Source organism: Neomonachus schauinslandi, chromosome 3 (assembly GCF_002201575.2).
Source record: "Neomonachus schauinslandi chromosome 3, ASM220157v2, whole genome shotgun sequence".
In the NCBI taxonomy this organism is placed as follows: domain Eukaryota; kingdom Metazoa; phylum Chordata; class Mammalia; order Carnivora; family Phocidae; genus Neomonachus; species Neomonachus schauinslandi.
This window is the reverse complement of record NC_058405.1, coordinates 92365050-92384040: the sequence shown is the minus strand read 5'-3', so window position 1 is coordinate 92384040 and position 18991 is coordinate 92365050. Positions and strand designations below refer to the sequence as shown.

General features: G+C 44.2%; 1 protein-coding gene and 1 non-coding gene across 2 annotated transcripts in view; both read left to right on the top strand.

The window, feature by feature from the left end:
• Positions 1-18758, top strand: part of CFAP221 (cilia and flagella associated protein 221) — an 89248-nt gene extending 70490 nt beyond the window's left edge. Inside the window, exons 19-23 of the mRNA XM_021695855.1 lie at positions 5241-5399; positions 6712-6803; positions 12244-12336; positions 13917-14012; positions 18650-18758. Of these exons, the coding sequence (XP_021551530.1) occupies positions 5241-5399; positions 6712-6803; positions 12244-12336; positions 13917-14012; positions 18650-18758 (549 nt within the window). The remainder of the gene's footprint in view (positions 1-5240; positions 5400-6711; positions 6804-12243; positions 12337-13916; positions 14013-18649) is intronic.
• LOC123324400 lies at positions 768-873 on the top strand. The gene has a single exon (XR_006539779.1). It is a non-coding gene; the product is annotated as a U6 spliceosomal RNA (small nuclear RNA).
• Positions 18759-18991: the final 233 nt, after the last annotated feature.

Below are 18991 nucleotides of genomic sequence, written 5' to 3'. Positions count from 1 at the left end.
TGCTGCTTCCCCTGGCTCATGCTCTCTCTCTCTCTCTCTCCCTTAAATAAATAAATAAGTTTTTTAAAAAAGATAATAAGTTAATATTATGAAAAACTTTATGCCAGTAAGTTCAACAAGTTAAATGGACAAATTCCTTAACAGGCACAAACTTTAAATCTTATTCAAGAAGAGATAGATAACTCCACTAGCTCCATATCTATTTAAAAAATTGAATTTGTGGTTAAAAAATTTCCCACAAAGAAAACTCCAGCTGCAGATGCCTTCACTGCGGAATTCTGTAATTCATTTAAGGAAGAAATAATAACAAATCCACAAAAATTCTTCCAGAAGATGGAAGACATTACTTCCCAACTCATTCTAGAAGTCAGTATTACTCTGATGCCAAAGCCAGATGGAGACATTACAGGAAAAGAAAAGGATAGACCACTATCCTTCATGATTTATGAGCATAGAGATAGATAGATAGATAGATAGATAGATAGATAGATAGATAGATAGATAGGTAGATATTAACAAATTATATTCATCATACAAAAATAATGTATCATGAGGATATAGGAACTTATGCCAGGAACACAAGATTAGTTTAACATTCAAAATTCAGTGTACTTTACCACATTAACAGACTTAAAAGAAAAAACATATGATCATCTCAATAGGTGCAGAGAAGTAATCTGTCATTCCTGATAAATGCTCTCAGCAATTGAGATACAGAAGGGAAATTTCTCGACCTGATAAAGAGCATCTATTAAAAACCTGGAGCTGTGCTCACTTCAGCAGCACATATACTAAAAGTGGAATGATACAGAGATGATTGCATGGCTCCAGCACAAGGATGACACACAAATTTGTGAACCATTCCATATTTTATTTTATTTTTTTTAAAGATTTTATTTATTTATTTGAGAGAGAGAGAATGAGAGAGAGCACGTGAGAGAGGGGAGGGTCAAAGGGAGAAGCAGACTCCCTGCCGAGCAGGGAGCCCGATGCGGGACTCGATCCAGGGACTCCAGGATCATGACCTGAGCCGAAGGCAGCCGCTTAACCAACTGAGCCACCCAGACGCCCCTCCATATTTTATTTTTTTAAAAGATTTTATTTATTTATTTGCCAGAGAGATAGAAAAAAGAGAGAGGGAGAGAGAATGTGTGTGCACAAGCAGGGGGAGGGGCAAAGGGAGAAGCAGGCTCCCCGCTGAGCAGGGAACCTGATGCAGGACTCAATCATGACCTGAGCCGAAGGCAGCTGTTTAACCGACTGAGCCACCCAGGCATCCCACATTCCATATTTTTAGTTCACAATAAATGTATTTAACATCAAACAAGCAAACAAACCTGGAGCTAACATCATACTGAATGGTAATCGACTGAATGCTTTCCCCCTAAAATCAGGAATAAGGCAAAGATGTCTGCCCTTACTAATTCTTTTAAGATTCTAACTATAGACAGTGTAACAAGGCAAGAAAAAGAAATAAAAGGCATCCAGATTTGAAAAGAAGAAACAAAACTATCTTTATTCACAAACAAAATTATTGTCTATATAGAAAAGGAGGAATTTGGAAACCCTAAGAAAAGAAAAGAAAAAGAAAAAAGGAAAGAAATACATGTCACAACTGGTAAAGCATTATAGCAAAGTCTTGGAATGATATTCGTGCATTCAGCCTGGAGGAGGAAAGGTAAAGCGCTCTGGGAGAGAAATATAGAGGGAAGGGTAGACTCCACACACTAACAGTGCAGTTGAGAGGATGGAAATATTCAAGGATTTTTTTTTTTTAACATTGTGAAGTATAGCTTATTGAAGACAATATAAATCCTTGACACATTCAAGGATTTTATAAAGGTACATCATCCAAGCAAAAAAAGAAAGGCCATTATAAACTCTTGGGGGAGGGGAATCAACTAAAAATCAATACTAACTAAACCAAACTAAAATTTGATGTGGTTTTTAAGAGTTAATCACAGGGGGGCCTGGGGTGGCTCTACAGGTCAAGTGTCCAACTCTTGATTTCGGCTTAGGTCATAATCTCAGGGTTGTGAGATCGAGCCCCGCACTGTGCTCCATGCTGGGCATGGAGCCTGCCTAAGATGCTCTCTCTCCCTCTCCCTCTGCCCCTCTAAACAAACAAACAAACAAAAAAGAGTTAATGGCAAATAAAAGAAAAAATAGAATCCATTTAGCCTTGCTACTAAAACTCTTCTCTATCAGTGACCCGATATTGAACCTTTACAGAAAACTAATCTGAGCCTCTACTTGGCCTGAGAAAGACATATATTTACACAGTTAAGACAAAATAAAAGCTCTTTACTAGTTTCCAACTTTCAAAGACAACTTGTGAACAAAGCATGAGGTCTTGGTTGTGGTTCCAGAATGCAAATGTTAACAATCTCCATAACATAAAAGCAAAACTGTGGAAGAGAGGAGGAAAGGTACAAGAAAGCCTAGGAATGGTCATGTTTTCATTTCACAGGAGTGGGGAGTTGAAATACACACCTAAAGATGATGAAATAAGAAATAGGGGTAGTAGTGCATCATTTCAAGTCACAAAGATAACTCACAGCAGAACTAAAAATAACAATGTGATTTTCAAAATTGGAAGGAGGAAGTTTGGAAGGAGCATTTGTGTACATGAGCAAAATCCTTATCTTGCATAGGAATGAGTCAGTGGATACTGTCTGTCTGAGGTTGATAATAGAGAAATGGAAGAATAAGCATAATGTTTAGAGTAGTGACCATCAGAGACACAAAACTCAGAAATAATGGAAAGAAACAGCCTCTGGGATATGGGCCTGGGGACAAGAAGTGTCTTCAGGAGTCCCATTGCTTTTCATCACATCCTTCCAGCCTGAGTGAGTCGCTACCACATGCATGCATTAGTTTGAGGAAAATTAAAATCATTATGGAATGACCACTCAGACCACGTACTCTGGTAGCCATGGCTACCCAGGGGAATCTGAAGTATGACAACTACTAAAGACAGTGATATTGACATTTCCAAAAATATTTCATTCAGTATGCTTGGCCCAAGGCAGATCGAGAGAGTTGGCCACACAGCAACTTCACGCACCCTCAGTATAGGGGATACTCCTGAAGGCCACGCAACTAACTTCCCCTCCCCGGTGTTGTGCATCTTGCCCCCATCGCCACCAGACTTGGGTGCAGCCAGCCTCTCCCCCATCACACCGTCTCTTAGTCTCAGGGAGACTCAGCCCAGCTGGAGTCTAGGTCACTCCTCCCCCGTTCCCTCTGGAGTCCCTTCCCAGGCACATTCCTGATTGGCCTTTCATCACTTGGGGGGGTGGGGGACTCCTGGCAGTGGGAGTCAACAGTTATCAGATTGTTACACTCCAGTCACTCCCCTTACCCAGGAAGTGGAGTTGTGCTCCTTTTTCACTTCTTCAGTCCTGCCGGTCTCCCCCGCTTCCTGGCTGGGGGTGGCCAAAATTCTCCTTGCTCTACTTCTGGGCATCTCTGTGGTGTAATTATGCAGAGGACCTGGTCCCCCCAGGGAGGATGGGAGTGCTCACTCTGTCTTCTGTCCTTGGGTTCTCCTTCCATAATACACTGGAATGGGAAATGTCCCCTACGTCCCCCGCCACCTCTCTCCTTGCCCTCCTTCCTCCTCACCCACCTTCCTGTATGTTCTCAGACCTCCCCTGCTTTGTCCCCTTAGGGCCCCCACCTTTCACCTGGTTCCCTTCCCACCCTCCAGCCCCCATCTGAGCAAGGGGTCTTCCCTTGAGCTCCAGGGGGTAGAATGCAATGTCTACATTCTCTTCTGTCTCTGTCCCCACCTCCACGCAGTGCTTTGAGGAACCCGAAAAGAATCTGCTGCTGTCAAACATATGTATGTGGATGTGTACCCTAACTCTTCCTCCAACTGCAAGTGCTCCCTGAGGGCTTTGCTTGTTTCTCCATTGCTGTGGGCGATGCAGACTTGGTCAGTGGGCATCCTCCTCTCCCTGCCCTCTGCCTTCCTTTGTATCCTCAAGTCCAGGCAAGGGCGCCCTCCCCATCTTGCTCCCTGGCTCTAGCCGCAGGTCAGCCTCTGCACCAACAGCGGACACTCTCACAGCATTCTTGACGGGACCACACTTGATTCGGGGCTCTCCCACTCCCGGCATCTGGGTGCTGTAGAGCTCCTCCCCCCACATCGAGCTGCATTTTCTTCGTTGTGGGAGACATTTGTTTCTTGACAGGGAGATGGGGTTTCTATAAGCCATGTGGAGTTTTGTTGTTTTGTAAAAAAAAAAAAAAAAAAAAAATCATACGAATGACCAAAAAGAACAAAACTCCAACTTAGTGCTTCTTAAACATCTGATATGAAACAGCGGTGAGGGGCGGAAGCTCCGTTGTTGTGTGGGACAAGAGTGGGGTTTGCTGGACTAACCCCAGAAGGGACATTAAAAGGCTCTCTATTTTTGTGTTTTGATGTAGTAGCTCTGGGCCTCTATCAGTTCTGTTGGAAAGTTAGGAAAAAACAGTCTCTCCCTTAAAACCAGACACTGCATCCAAATGGAGCCTTCCTGAATTAAAAACATCACCAAAACAATATTAAATGTTGGCATTTCCTGTCTATCAAATGTCACCCTTTTCTTCATCTTGTCGGTAAAGCAGTTTTTAAGAAGCTATTTTTGTTTTCAAAACCAGGAGCTTATTTGCTTTTTAAAACTAGTTTGCTTATTTAATAGATTCCCCTAATCCATCAAATGTAGACATAAATACAGAACTTGAAGAGGTTTTAAGCCCTGCTTTCAGTGGTACTTCTATCCACGAGAACTTAGTAAATCCACATGGCGTGTACTGAAACTCTTAAACCAGAAGAGTGACTTTTTTTTTTTTTTTAAGATTTTATTTATTTATTTGACAGAGAGAGACAGTGAGAGCAGGATCACAAGCAGGGGGAGAGGGAGAGGGAGAAACAGGCCTCCCGCGGAGCAGGGAGCCCGATGCGGGGCTCGATCCCAGGACCCTGGGATCATGACCTGGGCCGAAGGCAGACGCTTAACGACTGAGCCACCCAGGCGCCCCCAGAAGAGTGACTTTTATGAATGACTGTGACTGCCAGTTTGAAGAACTCTCTCTTCAGCGCCTTCTCTTTCCCAGACGAGCTGACGGGGACCCAGAGTGTTAGTGCTAGCGGGCGCCATGGGTGACATTGGCTGTCGCCCGCCTGGTCTGGCTTACAAACCAGTAAACAAAAGAGGATTTTTTTTTCCTTCTCTCTCTCTCTTCTGCAGAATCCCAACCCAGGACTATTTGCTGTGAAGCACCCTCTGACCTACGCAGAAACCCTGATAGATTACCATCTGTGCCCTCACCCCAAGTACAAGTTCATCAGGGAGTCCCACAGGGGGTCCAGCATTCCTCTCACCCAAAAGCAATTTCTCCATCACACGGTAATGGCAGCGGCAGGTTCGCCGGCGGAGCTGGCACTGGGGCTGCGGGGAAGGGCAGGGGGACAAGGATGGAGGGGCACAGCTGGGGTTGAGGGAATCGTACCTTCTCATACCGCCGGCCTCGGCTCTGCCCTTGTCTTGTCCGTACCCCACCACGCAGGCTGCATGTGGCCCTTCTTTCAACCTTCTTACTCTCTTTTGCACTCGAAAGCTGTGCCGAATACTCTTTTTAGTCCCATTTCCACCGTGGACAAAAATGATCACATGCCAGGCGAAACCCCATGATCTCACCTCCTCTTTGTTCGACTCCAACAAGTGTAATATCAGAATGGACGAGGTGCACAGTACGGGAGAGGCTCCAGAGAATTCCTTCTCCCCTGAGATAACCGACCTGACCTGAATGGCCAGAGTCATTTCTTGGAGGTGGCCCTCAGGCCCTGAAAACTCACTCAGTCCCTAACGGATCATTATCTCTGCCCTGCTTCTGCCGACCACACCTCACACCACCTCCTCCTCCTGGGCTACCCACTTGCCTTTGTGATCTACATGTTCTTGTGCAGGGACCCATGTCCCTGGGATCCCTCTCTCTCCTTCTTTCCCCATTTCTACCCATCACCAGATCCCCCAGTCTGCCCCACACAGCAGGCGAATCTCGACTTCACCCCATGGGCCACCACTGTGCAGTGGGCCCTCCCTGAAAGCCTTCCCTCGGCACAAATCGGGTCTCATTGTTTTCCAGTTTAAAAACCCTCAGTGGTTCCCGCGGCTCAAGGGAGAGGCTCCAAGCTCATCAGCCTGGCCCACAGGACCTTTGTGCCCTGCCTGCCTGTCCAGACTCACTTCCCACCAGTCCCTGTCTGGCCCCGCACTCAGCCCAGCTGGTGTCCCCTGACAGCGCCCTCCCTCGCATGTCTGTGCACTTGCAGGCACTTGGCTCTGCCAGGAATGCCATCTGATGTGCGAACGCCGCTTTGAATGTCGCTTTAGCGTCACATTCACAAAACAGATTGTAAGGCCCGATCTGTCCTCCATCACCAGGCCCAGTTTCTTGTGTGCCTGATGAATCAGGGGGAAGAAAATCTCTCCTTCGTCCCTACTTTAGTTCCCTATGGAATTGTTTGATGTCTTCTGCTAGAGAAGTTGTCTTTTAGCCTCAGAAAAATTCAGTCAAACTTAATGGAATTATACACTTTGGAGCTAAACTTTGAAGATTGCCAAAAAGCCAGTTGAATGAAATGGAAGTCCTTCCTAGACTTGACCTCACCAAACAGTTCCCTTACATGTGGGACCCCGTACCTGGCTTTCACTGCAGGACATTATTCCTGGGATAATGCACTGGAAGAAGTTCCAGCCCCTGACTCTCTCATCCCTGCCCGAAACCTCGAAGACAGAGACAACACAGAGGTATGCCATAGCTCATCTATTCATCTCCCAGAGGTTATGTTTGCCCCACAGATTACAGAGGCTGTGACCCTCAAAGGTGACCGCCAATATTGTGTCAAATCCTACTTTTAGGATTTTAGGGAAGTTTGCTAGGTAGAGAAGTATGATGATGTATCACTGATTCACATATTTTGAATTGTCCTTTTTTTAAATTTTTATTTGAGAGAGAGAGAGCACATGTGCGAGAGAGCACATGAGTGGGGGGGGAGGGGTAGCAGGAGAGGGAGAAGCAGACTCCCCGCTGAGCAGGGAGCCTGATGTGGGGCTCGATCCCAGGACCCTGGGATCATGACCTGAGCCGAAGGCAGATGCTTAACCAACGGAGCCACCCAGGTGCCCCATATTTTGAATTATCTTGAGGTATACTTCTTAAAAAAATTAGTATCACAAGTGGCTGATTGTCCATATTTCAATAAACGTGGACAACCAATCCATATAATTCAGCTGAAATATTCATGGTCAATTTTTAACATTCTTGAATTGCCAAAATTAGCCTTCTGCACCCTTCATATACAACTCCAGTGGAACTACTTCTCTCTGTGCGGCAGCCTAGCGTTGTCTGCAAGGCCCCACGGCTACCATCCTACACAGACGGAGCTCAGCTGCAGAAACAGAACAGGCAGATGAGCATATTGTTGGACCAAAGAAAGAAGAAATCTAGAGTAAACACATTTTTGCTAGTTTGCTCATTTAGCACCTCTTCAAAGCCCTAAGATCTCAAACAAGGAGTCTGATGCCTTTTCTTTAGGACTCTGGCTGGTCAGAAATCCACTCCTAAGCCTCAGAATTTGCTTCTTTAGTCGGTTGTCCTTACAAACATCGTTAAATAGGTTATTGGCGAGTGGATGTGACTCATTTCCAAAACGATGGCCATCAGCAGTCACCTTTCCTTCAAGTCCTTTGATCCAAAATGAGGCCCACCCCCAAGGAAACCTGAGCTCTGCCACTATGTGGGATCAGTAGGTGAGCTCTATACCATCCCCCCGCTTCTCCTGGGTCCTCTGAGGCAGGAACTCAAGCCCCTCCCTCCCCAGAGTGCCCCCCTGGCCTGCGGGAGCTGTGTGACAGCAGCCACACTCCTCCGCCTCTTCTCCCAGTCCTCTTGTCCATTAAAACAAGGGGATGGACATTTTCATTTTAGTAGGAGTAAGAAAGCTCACTGGATGTGCCGTGACCCTGTATACACTATCTACCCACCCTCCCCAGACATTTGAGGGGATCGCTGAAAGCCAGTTTGTGACTTTAGAACACTGAATTGTACTTCTTCCTTCGTTGCCAGAGGAAAAGCTCCTCCTGAATTAAGCAACATTCAGCCTCCCTTCCCTAGGCGTTGCCACAGGCCCTCCCTTTCGGGCTATTTCCTTAGCCCTCCCAGCTGCTGTCCTCTGCCTGGACATTTAACAGGAGACAAGCAAAAAGCACCCCAACCTGGGGTTTGGGACCTGGTAGGAGCTCCAAAAAAATATGAGTTCCTTTTCTGTGGGTTCATCCATGCTTCATCCCTCCTGGAGCCATCTAGAAGAAGCTCAGCCTCTTTGCTCTTCACTTGAGTGTATTTCTAAAATCTGAAAGCTCCAGAATCAGGGGAGACAGTGGAACTGTAGAGAGAATGAACATCTTGGGGGGCCTTGGAGACCGCCCCTGTTCCTCATGAGCTGAGTCACCGGCTCCATGTCCTTGGGCGAGTTACTTATTACTGAAGCCCGTTGAACAATACCTTTCTGGTCTGCAAAGCAGGGACAGCGATGGCGTCCCCACCGGGCTGTTGTGAGGATCAGAGGGACATGATGATGTGAGGCGTCTCGCACCATCCTTAATAACTACCTGCCCTTCTACCCCCCAACCCCCAGCCACTAAACCTTGGGGTGATTCTGCTGCCACCAGATGGCCATAGTCTGCCAGCCACCTGCCTTCGCTGTGGGGATGAGGATGCTTCACCCCCCACCCCCCACCCCATCCCCCCCACCCCCGTACTTGGTAAACCAGGCGTACCTGGCTGTGGGGTACAGTCCGGAGACTGAATAAACAAAATGACAAAAGGATAAATGGCGAAAAGTGGCCACCAGCTGTCAGCATGTAACATGCACAGGTCTCAAGAATTAAGGGGGGACAAATCCTATTTTTTTTTTTCCAAAGCAATGTCCTTGGAAAAATCTCCTGAGGCTGTTCTTTCAAAAAGCTGGCAGCATGCAGTTACCTTCGGCTTGAATTAACCATGAATTAAACATGAATTCTACATGAATTAAAGAAAACTCTCCAGCTGTGAGTTGTTACTTTCCACTTCTGTGCCTGAGTGCTCTGTTGGGCCAATTCGTTTCAAAATAAACCGTAATTGCATAACAGATGATAAAATCAAGAGAGGATTCTACATTTCCATATCATGGACTTCCAGGATGTAAGATTCTATACCCTGTTTTTATTTTTAAAAGCAGTTACAAAATAATAATGGTAATTTTTCTTAAGTTCCTACAAATCCATTAATGATGGATACTTCCTCCTTGCAGTCATTTTGTTTGAATAAATTACCTATTACTTATGAGATGTTTCCTTTGCCCCTGAGAATTATGTGTTTGTTGTCAAACCATGCGATATAGCTATTTACTATTTATTTATTCCAAGTCATTTTTGTATTCCTAATAATCGAAACAGCTCACTTGGCTTCTTTGCTCTTTAATAGATTCAATGAGAACTTGAGTCTCTCTAGGACTTCCATAAAAATCTTGCAAATCAGCAGCGACAGAAGAAGAAATTATCTAATCCAGTAGCACCCCGACTTTCAGATTTTATAGACGGGCAAAATGTCCAGAAGAATTTATTTTATTTTATGTAAATTCAGTTAATTAACATATAGTGTTATCCAGAAGAATTTTGGGAACCGTTTTAGGACCTTCAGGGTTTTGCTTTGCCAAGAAAAGCATTAAAACAAAGGAAAGCAAAACAAAGTGCCCAACAACCATCTACCGTCTCCATCATTTCAATTTCAGAAGAACAAATTAACACACACACGCAGAAGTAAGAGGAACATGGTCTCAGAATTTAAAACTTGGATAAGTTTGGTCTCGTGAAGAATGCTTGGTTGCTGCCTGGCTGGCTTCCCAGACCAGCCTGCTCTCTGGGGAGTGGTCCGGGCTCTCCACCTCTCAGTACCCCTGCTTGGCAGGAATCCCCGCTGACCAGCGCCCTCTAAAGTGGCAGTGGGCTTGTCAGGTAGGACCTGCGTGCTTTGTCAGGAAGTCAGTAAATAGGACTAATCCCAGAGTGGTGGCACCCAGGTCCCCTTTAGTGAGGAATGGTATTAAAACCAAAACCTGGATGCTAGGAGGACACATTGCTACTGGGTGGATTATTTCTTGGCCTCCTCAGCAGACAAGCCAGACTCACACACACACACACACACACACATTTCAGAAATGATGAATTCACACCAATGCTTATAATTCCAGCCCACATCCATAAAGCTATTACCTACTTGACCCCATTCCGTATTTGTATGTTCCTTCTGCCACTGTGAGTTCCCTGGCTCCTAACACATTTACTCATTACTCAGTTTCATAGAATGTCCAAAGTAGTTTCACAATTGCTTTATCTATAACCGTGTTAATAAACAAGCATGATAAATAGAGTTCAGGCTCATTTACAATGCCCCCCCGTACCCACATCCCACCCAAACTATGACGAGATAGTCAAATACTGTATTTATAAGTTTCTTGGATTAGTGCTTTCTTTTCCTTTTTCTTTCTTTCCTTCCTCTCTCCCTTCCTTTCCTTCTTTCTTTTTTTCTTTCTTTTTCCTTCTATGATTATGGAATCCATGTGAAATATTATTTGCTTCAATTTGCTTTCAATTTGGGGTTTTTACCTCTCCTCTGTTATTGATTTAATCCTTTTTTTTTTGAATAGGTAGAACAATAACATGCTTTCTTTTTTTCAAGAATTTATTTATTTTTTTGAGAGAGAGCAAGCGAGAGAGATCCCGAGCTGGGGGGAGGGGCAGAGGGAAAAGGGACAAGCAGACTCACCACTGAGCAGGGAGCCAGACGTGGGACTCGATCCCAGGACCCTGGGATCATGACCTGAGCCGAAGGCCGGTGCTTAACCAACTCAGCCACCCAGGCGCCCCATCAAAGACATATGTGCACATGCCAAGGAGGCTTCAATTAACCCCCCTATTTTTCCACATCTGCCTCCTGCCTTACCCTCAGCTCACAATCTTTCTAGGATCTGGGGGGAGGTCGGTTTCCTTCCTGTGTGATCTATACTCTGTCACTGTGTACTCTTTTTCATGAGACAACACTCTTCCCAGCTTCCAAAATTTATTCCAGAAAACTGTTGAAAACTTTTATCCATGTCTGTTTTTTCTCCTCTTCTTCCTTGTTGTGTGTTCAATTTTTATTCCTTTAAAAGGTTTATAAGTAGGGGCGCCTGGGTGGCTCGGTTGGTTTAGTGTCCGACTCTTGATTTTGACTCAAGTCATGATCTCAGGGTCATGAGATGGAGCTCTGCTCTGAGCATGGAGCTTGCTTAAGATTCTCTCTCTTGCTCTCCCTCTGCCCCTCCCGGCTCATGCTCTCCCTCTCTCTAAAAAATTAAAAATAAATAAATAAAAATTTTAAAAAAATAAAAGTTTTTAAGTAGTTGAGACAAAAAAAAGCAAATGCTTGTTCTACCATCTTTTTTTTAAATTTTATTTTATTATGTTATGTTAATCACCATACATTACATCATTCGTTTTTGATGTAGTGTTCCATGATTCATTGTTTGCGTGTAACACCCAGTGTTCCATGCAGAACATGCCCTCTTTAATACCCATCACCAGGCTAACCCATCCCCCCCTCCCCTCTAGAACCCTCAGTTTGTTTCTCAGAGTCCATAGTCTCTCATGGTTCGTCTTTGTTCTACCATCTTGAAACAGAAGTCTGCTGCCAATTTCTAAACTAATAATATTTTTTCTCCCTATTTTAATTCTTTTAATGTGCTCGATTCCCAGGAATTTTTATATAAAGCTCTAAATATATAATACCAAATAATATACCAGGGGGTGGGGAGGAAGGTTTGAATTTGAATAGGACAACTAAGAAAGACTGTAAAGATGGGGGGGAAATATTAAGAAAAGTGAACTATCCAAATACTGCCTTGTGCCCCCCAAGAAATAACATCAGACACTACCAGCTTGAAAGTTCTGAAAATGGCTTATTTGGCCACATCCTCTAGGATTTGACTGGTACCTGTCACACCGCCTGCCTTTGTCCGTAGGGAAACAGGAGTGGGTTTTCAGGAGTGAGGGACAGAAGAGTAATGGCCTCCCCAGTGGGGAAGTATGAGGGCTTTAGCAAATTGGGTAAAGATCCCAAGACTGCGAATGTGAACCTTTATCCTCGGCTGCCTGTGTGATTCTTCCACAGCTGTGATTCCTTCAACTTGGTCATGCTTCCTAAAAATGTCCCTGCCCTTCTCGACGCCCTGCCAGAAGAAGACAGATTGGAAACAGCTGAACGGTACTTTTTCACCTTTGGTTTCTAATGCGGTCTGTTTTATAAAAATGCCCTAGGCGCTGCGAGAGATTTCAGAAGAGCACACGGTGCCCGGGTCTGCAAACCAAATGAGTTAAGGCTAATACCCTCCCAGAGCCCTAACTAGGGGATAGCAGGCCAAATTCGTGGTGGGGAGTAGATGGTCTCTGCGGCCTCGCATTCGCTGATGGGTAGATGCTCGGGGAGCTCGAGGGAGGGGAGAGCAGAGGTGGTGCTCAGGGGGCTTGGGTTAGTACTTGAAAGAGGGTGGGATTTGGAGAGGCATAAAAACTCTAGGCTCGGGGCGCCTGGGTGGCTCAGTTGGTTAAGCGACTGCCTTCGGCTCAGGTCATGATCCTGGAGTCCCTGGATCGAGTCCCGCATCGGGCTCCCTGCTTGGCAGGGTGCCTGCTTCTCCCTCTGACCCTCCCCCCTCTCATGTGCTCTCTCTCTCATTCTCTCTGTCTCAAATAAATAAATAAAATCTTTAAAAATAAAAAAATAAAAAATAAAAACTCTAGGCCCCAAACCAAGGTGCTTACGTTTCATTTTACTGGTGAGCATCCAACAGCCTTGAGTCTCCTGTCACTGTGCGCATTTCAACATTTTTCCATATAAATAATCAATTAGTGAAATCCTAAATATCTGAGCTGTCTATCCAGTTCTAAGACTTGCCCACACGCAGTAACACTTGGCAATACCTGAGCATTTGAAGCTCCGAACCACCCCCCTCTCCCAGGAAGGTTGGAGCGCCTTCTATTGAAACCACTGCCTGAGGACACCAGTGAGGATGCTGGAGGCAGGGAGGAATGGTACCCGGCTGCGTGAGGTTCGGAGGAACAGGTCCTGTCTGGCGGGGCCATGCGGAGATGCCCAGCAGCCCAAGGCCTAGCTGACCCCTCCCCCACTCAGCACTGATGTGGGGACCATCGTGACCCAGTTTCCCCATCTTCGAAATGAGAATAATAGAACCTATTTCCTGCGAGCTGTCAGTTACAGGAGATAATGCTGATGCTGATGACGAGGGTGGTAATTGTAACAAACATTTACCAAGGCACTACTTGCGTGTCGGGCACAGGGCTTTGCATGCAGTCTCATTTACCCCCTGTGATGAGGTCTTGCTCTTATCCGCACCTTAGAGACAGGAAACTACTTGCGGGAAATTGATGCTTGCAAAGCACCAGCATGCATGCGGCTGCTTAACAATCATTAGTTTTCAATCGCTGGGGACTGGAACAGCTTTTGCGGCTTCCAAGGGTAAGGCTTTCTTTACAGTCCAAGATACGGTCAGCATTGGTAAATACACGATGTGCACTTGAAAAGAATATAAATTCTATAACCCCACTTTAAAAATTGCTTTTTACTCTCTGGTTATTGTGATTCCTGCCATTGTTTGTGGAAAGCAGTTTATCAGCCTTATGCTTCTCTTAACATAGGCTCAACAAAATGGGCAGAACTAACATTGAAAGCCACAAGAATTGCATAATTCTTAAACGATCACAATAGTTCTCATTTTATTTTGGGAAGGAAAACCCATTCCAGCTAAGCCTCTTCTTCCTTTTCAGTGAGCTCTGCGAACAGAATATAGAAGTTATATTGACTCCAGAAATGATTGAAGCAGAATTCCCTATGTTGGACCACACGGACGCCAAAAAGGAGAAGTAAGTGAATGCTTTAATGCCTTAGGAAGAGGCAGCCTTCTGATAGAATTTGTCCTACATGAAGTACAGAATTGTCCTGTCGTCCAAATCTAAATATCTCAGGCTTAAAAAAGAGAGAGGTGTGTATCTATCTTATTTTATGCACAATTACGTTCCCTCAAGTGTGGTTGGCAGGCAAACATTTAAAAACTGAACCCAGTTTTTCCATTTGCTTATCATCTAATTTCAGAGGTGTGTTTGTTTGTTATTGATAACTGAATGAGTTTCGTCCGGTATCAGGAACCCGGGCTCTGGAGCCAGAGGAGACCTGTGGCCGAGTCTCAGCCCCACCATTTACGACATGTGAGGTCTCCAGCCAAGTTGCTTACACCTCAGTAACTGAGCCGCAGTGTCCTCATGTATGCCGTGCAGAAAATACAGTGTCCCTCACAGGCCGTGTGAGGGGCAAATGAGACACCAGCGCAAGGACATCGAGCCAGTTGCTTGATGTGAACTGGGTGCTCAGCAAACGTGAATGCTTCCCTTCGCCTCTCCCCTCAGGAGCCAAAGAGCTAAGCAAACACATCGTCATCATCCCTCAAAAAATTGGTTTCCTTTTTTTTTTTAATTTTATTTATTTATTTGAGAGCTGGAGAGAGAGCATGAGCGGGGTGAAGGGCAGAGGGAGAAGCAGGCTCTCTGCTGAGCAGGGAGCCCGACGCGGGGCTCGATCGTAGGACCCTGGAATCATGACCTGAGCCGAAGGCAGACGCTTAACCGACTGAGCCACACAGGCGCCCCCCAAAATTAGTTTCGATGAATATGTTTGTAATGGAAATAACCACATATAGTTCATATGGCTTGTAGGTTTGAAATTCCAGGTATGCTTTTGAAACTTCTTTTTCTTTTAAAAAATGCCTTTTTTTATTATTAAAGAATCAGAAAAATGTAAAAAAATTAAAACAATAGGGGCTCCTGGCTGGCTCAGTCAGTAGAGCATATGACTCCTGATCTCGGGGTTGTAATGTAGAGATCCAACCCAGGTTGGATGTAGAGATTACTTAAAAAAAAAAAATCTTAGAAAAAAAATTTTTAATTAGAAATAAAAATATAAAAATAATAATACCACCCAGAGGTATTATTGTACCTTGTACATTCTGATGCCTGGTCTTCCAAATATTTACTTATTTGATATATATATACATATATTATTTAACATATATAATATGTTAATATATATTACCGTTAATATAATTATATTGATTATATATTATTACATATGTTTTAACAAAATTTAATCGTGTTATTCATATTGTTTTCATCTTCTGCACTTATATTTGGCAAGATACTATAAACGTATATTTATAAATATAGGAATACATGCTTATATTTCACCATAATTTATTTAACCAACCTTTTTCTGATGATAATGTAAACCCTTTTCAGTGTTTTGCTGTTACCAATAGTGCTGTAGTCAACCTCCTTGTGCCATACTTCCTTGCAAACTTATCAGGGACTATTTCCTCAGGATAAATCCCTAGAAACATAAATGCTAGATCAATGTGCATAGTAAGGTTTTACTGTATATGATTTAATTCCATTCGGAGTACATCAACATACCTCCTACCAGCAGAGGTCATGACTGCCCACATTCAAATGCCCTGAATAACATGGAAAAGTATCATTTTTTCCTCTTCTTTAGAATTGGATTTAAAAAGGACCTTCTCGTTGTCTTAATTTTAACTTCTATGTTTACAAGTGATATTATAGGGCCGCCTGGGTGGCTCAGTCAGTTGAGCGTCTGCCTTCGGTTCAGGTCATGATCCCCAGGGTCCTGGGATCGGGCCCCACATTGGGCTCCCTGCTCAGCAGAGAGCCTGCTGCTCTCTCTCCCTCTGCTGCTCCCCCTGCTTGTGTGCTCTCTCTCTCTCTGTCTCTGTCAAATAAAGAAAAAATTAAAATTAAGAAAAAATCTACAAGTGATATTATAAATAAAGTTTCTTATGCTTACCAACTATTTTTCTTCTTTAATGAGGAGTTTGCTTTGCCTTTTCTGTAGGAAGCATTTATTTGTTTCTTATCTATTTCTGAATCTCTCATACATTAAGAATAATTACCCTTTCTTTTTTTTTTTAAAGATTTTATTTATTTGAGAGAGAGAGAATGAGAAAGAGAGCACATGAGAGGGGGGAGGGTCAGAGGGAGAAGCAGACTCCCTGCTGAGCAGGGAGCCCGATGCGGGACTCGATCGCGGGACTCCAGGATCATGACCTGAGCCGAAGGCAGTCGCTTAACCAACTGAGCCACCCAGGCGCCCCTAATTACCCTTTCTTAGATATGTTATAAATATCTCAGTTTGTCTCGTCACTTTGTCTGGAGTGGTTTTGGGAGCTCCTTCCTTTTCTGAAATGAATTCCCCCCCACATGTCTTAAAGTAGTGTGGGGTTCCTTTGGCTTGTTTGTGATGGTTTCAGAAGCCTACAGCAACCAGTACTTCTCAGAAAACTGATCAGCAGTTTCTAGGAAAAGAAAATTTAGGAAATAAAAATGTTAAATAGAATTTCAGTGAGCCTCTGTTTTGCTCAGGTAATTACCAATAAAATATCATGTTATACTCCATAACACATAAACTCTCATATACCTTAACAAATAGATGCACTTTGCATTGCATCTTGTTTCAGTTTTCAAACAATAGACTGAGACTTTTAAATAAAAACCTTTTTTTCTATTTCAAAACTTACCCCTGGAGAAACAGTGGCTTACCACATGAATGGAGAAATATCAAGTGAATGCCACTTGATTATCAAATTATTATTAAATGAAAGAGAAGTTAGAAGATAAGCTAACAGTGAACTCTAAGCATTTCCTGCACATCAAATTCACTTCCGGGGCGCCTGGGTGGCTCAGTCCTTAAGCGTCTGCCTTCGGCTCAGGTCATGATCCCAGGGTCCTGGGATCGAGTCCCACATCGGGCTCCCTGCTCGGCAGGAAGCCTGCTTCTCGCTCTCCCACTCCCCCTGCTTGTGTTCCTGCTCTCGCTATCTCTCTCTCTGTCAAATAAATAAAATCTTTAAAAAAAAAATTCACTTCTAATTTTTTCAAAATACATACACATTTGACCCACTTTCAATAGACATATCATGGCATTTTTAATTCACCCATTTTTCAGTTCAGATTATTTTATGTACATTTTTTTCACATGTCAAAATTATCAACATAATTATCATTTTCTTGGCTGGGGAGTATTCCAACAGGTTGATATCCCCTAGATGGTTTTGGAAAGTTCATTGGTTTCGAAATTCTCTTCAGCTCGTATCAAGCATCATCCGATGCTCAGTTTTGTCTTCTCCGTCCCTGCTCGGTCCCTTTCTCACCTCCTTCAGCCTCAGCCAGGAGCTACCAGCATCCTCACTGTCACACACATACACACACAGAACTTGGACAGAACAGAAAGAACACATCAGTGGTGTTTCATTTCCCACGAAGACTATCTATTTGGTCTTTGGAAAATTCTGTTTTCATGGATGCAAAGAATCATATGTTCTCCCTCGACAGCTGTATAATTTTTTTTTAAGTTTTATTTATTTATTTGACAGAGAGAGACACAGCGAGAGAGGGAACACAAGCAGGGGGAGCGGCAGACAGAGGGAGGGGAGAAGCAGGCTTCCCGCCAAGCAGGGAGCCCAATGCGGGGCTCGATCCCAGGACCCTGGGATCATGACCTGAGCCGAAGGCAGACGCTTAACGACTGAGCCACCCAGCTGCCCCCGACAGCTGTATAATTAACCCAAGAGATCCTTTGCTGCCCTGGTGGTGATCTCAGCCCCCTCAAGACCCACTAAAGGGAATAAAATGTCCAAGAAACTGCGAGAGTGACTTCAGTTGCTGACACATCATTCAACACTTCTTCAATTTCCACAGTATCACTCAACCATTAGCATCTTTAAAGGGAGACATCACCTATATATATATTTAAAGTTGCTTCCATTAAATGATGCCAATTAATATTTTTATGACATGTATCAGGGAACATTTTATTTTTTTATTTTTTTTAAAGATTTTATTTATTTATTTGACACAGAGAGAGAGATCACAAGTAGGCAGAGCGGCAGGCAGAGAGAGAGGGAGAAGCAGATTCCGGCTGAGCAGGGAGCCCAATGTGGGGCTCGATCCCAGGACCCCGAGATGACTTGGCCATGCTAAGAAACTCGTGTAGCTGACATCAGAAGCCAGGTTTGAATCACTTACCAGCCAAGTGTTTTCACTGGTAACTAAATTATCACTAAGTATAGTTTAAAATAGATGTATGTGATATCAATCTTACATAAAAACATATAAAACAAGTCCTCCAGGAGCCATTGGGTGGCTCAGTTGGTTAAGCATCTGCCTTCAGCTCAGGTCATGATCCCAGGGTCCTGGGATCAAGCCCGGCGTCGGGCTCCCTGCTCGGTGGGGAATCTGCTTCTTCCTCTGCCCCTCCTCCTGCTTGTGCTCAACATACTCTCTCTCAGATAAATAAATAAAATCTTAAAAAAAAAAAAAATAAAACAAGTCCTCCAGGCTTCACTATCCCTGCAATCCTGAGCCAGCATCCGGCGCACGTGGGTGAGCTGTCACCAAGTGCCCTAATGTGTCCTTGTCGGGTGTCTGATCTGCAGAGAGGCCAAAGAACAAGCACAGCCAACGGAGAAGTCAGGAGAAAAGGTGCAGGAGGAGATGAAGATTCTGCGGGGCAAAGCTCTCAACTCGTACCTGATTCTAGGATAAAAGTCTCCAGGAGGTCAGTTCCTCTCTTTGGCTTTCTGCCGGTCACTGTGTCCGTTGACGTTCCAGTCGTTTTTGGAATTAAACTCTCTAGAGAATAAAATTGAAATGTAGATGATGAATACATTTGTAAGTGATCATTTTTCTTTTGAAAAATAAGATGTCACCCGTAGGATGGCAGTGTTGGAAGCTCCTTGGTGCAAGATTGGGTGCCGGCACCAAGATTTCTGGAGCAA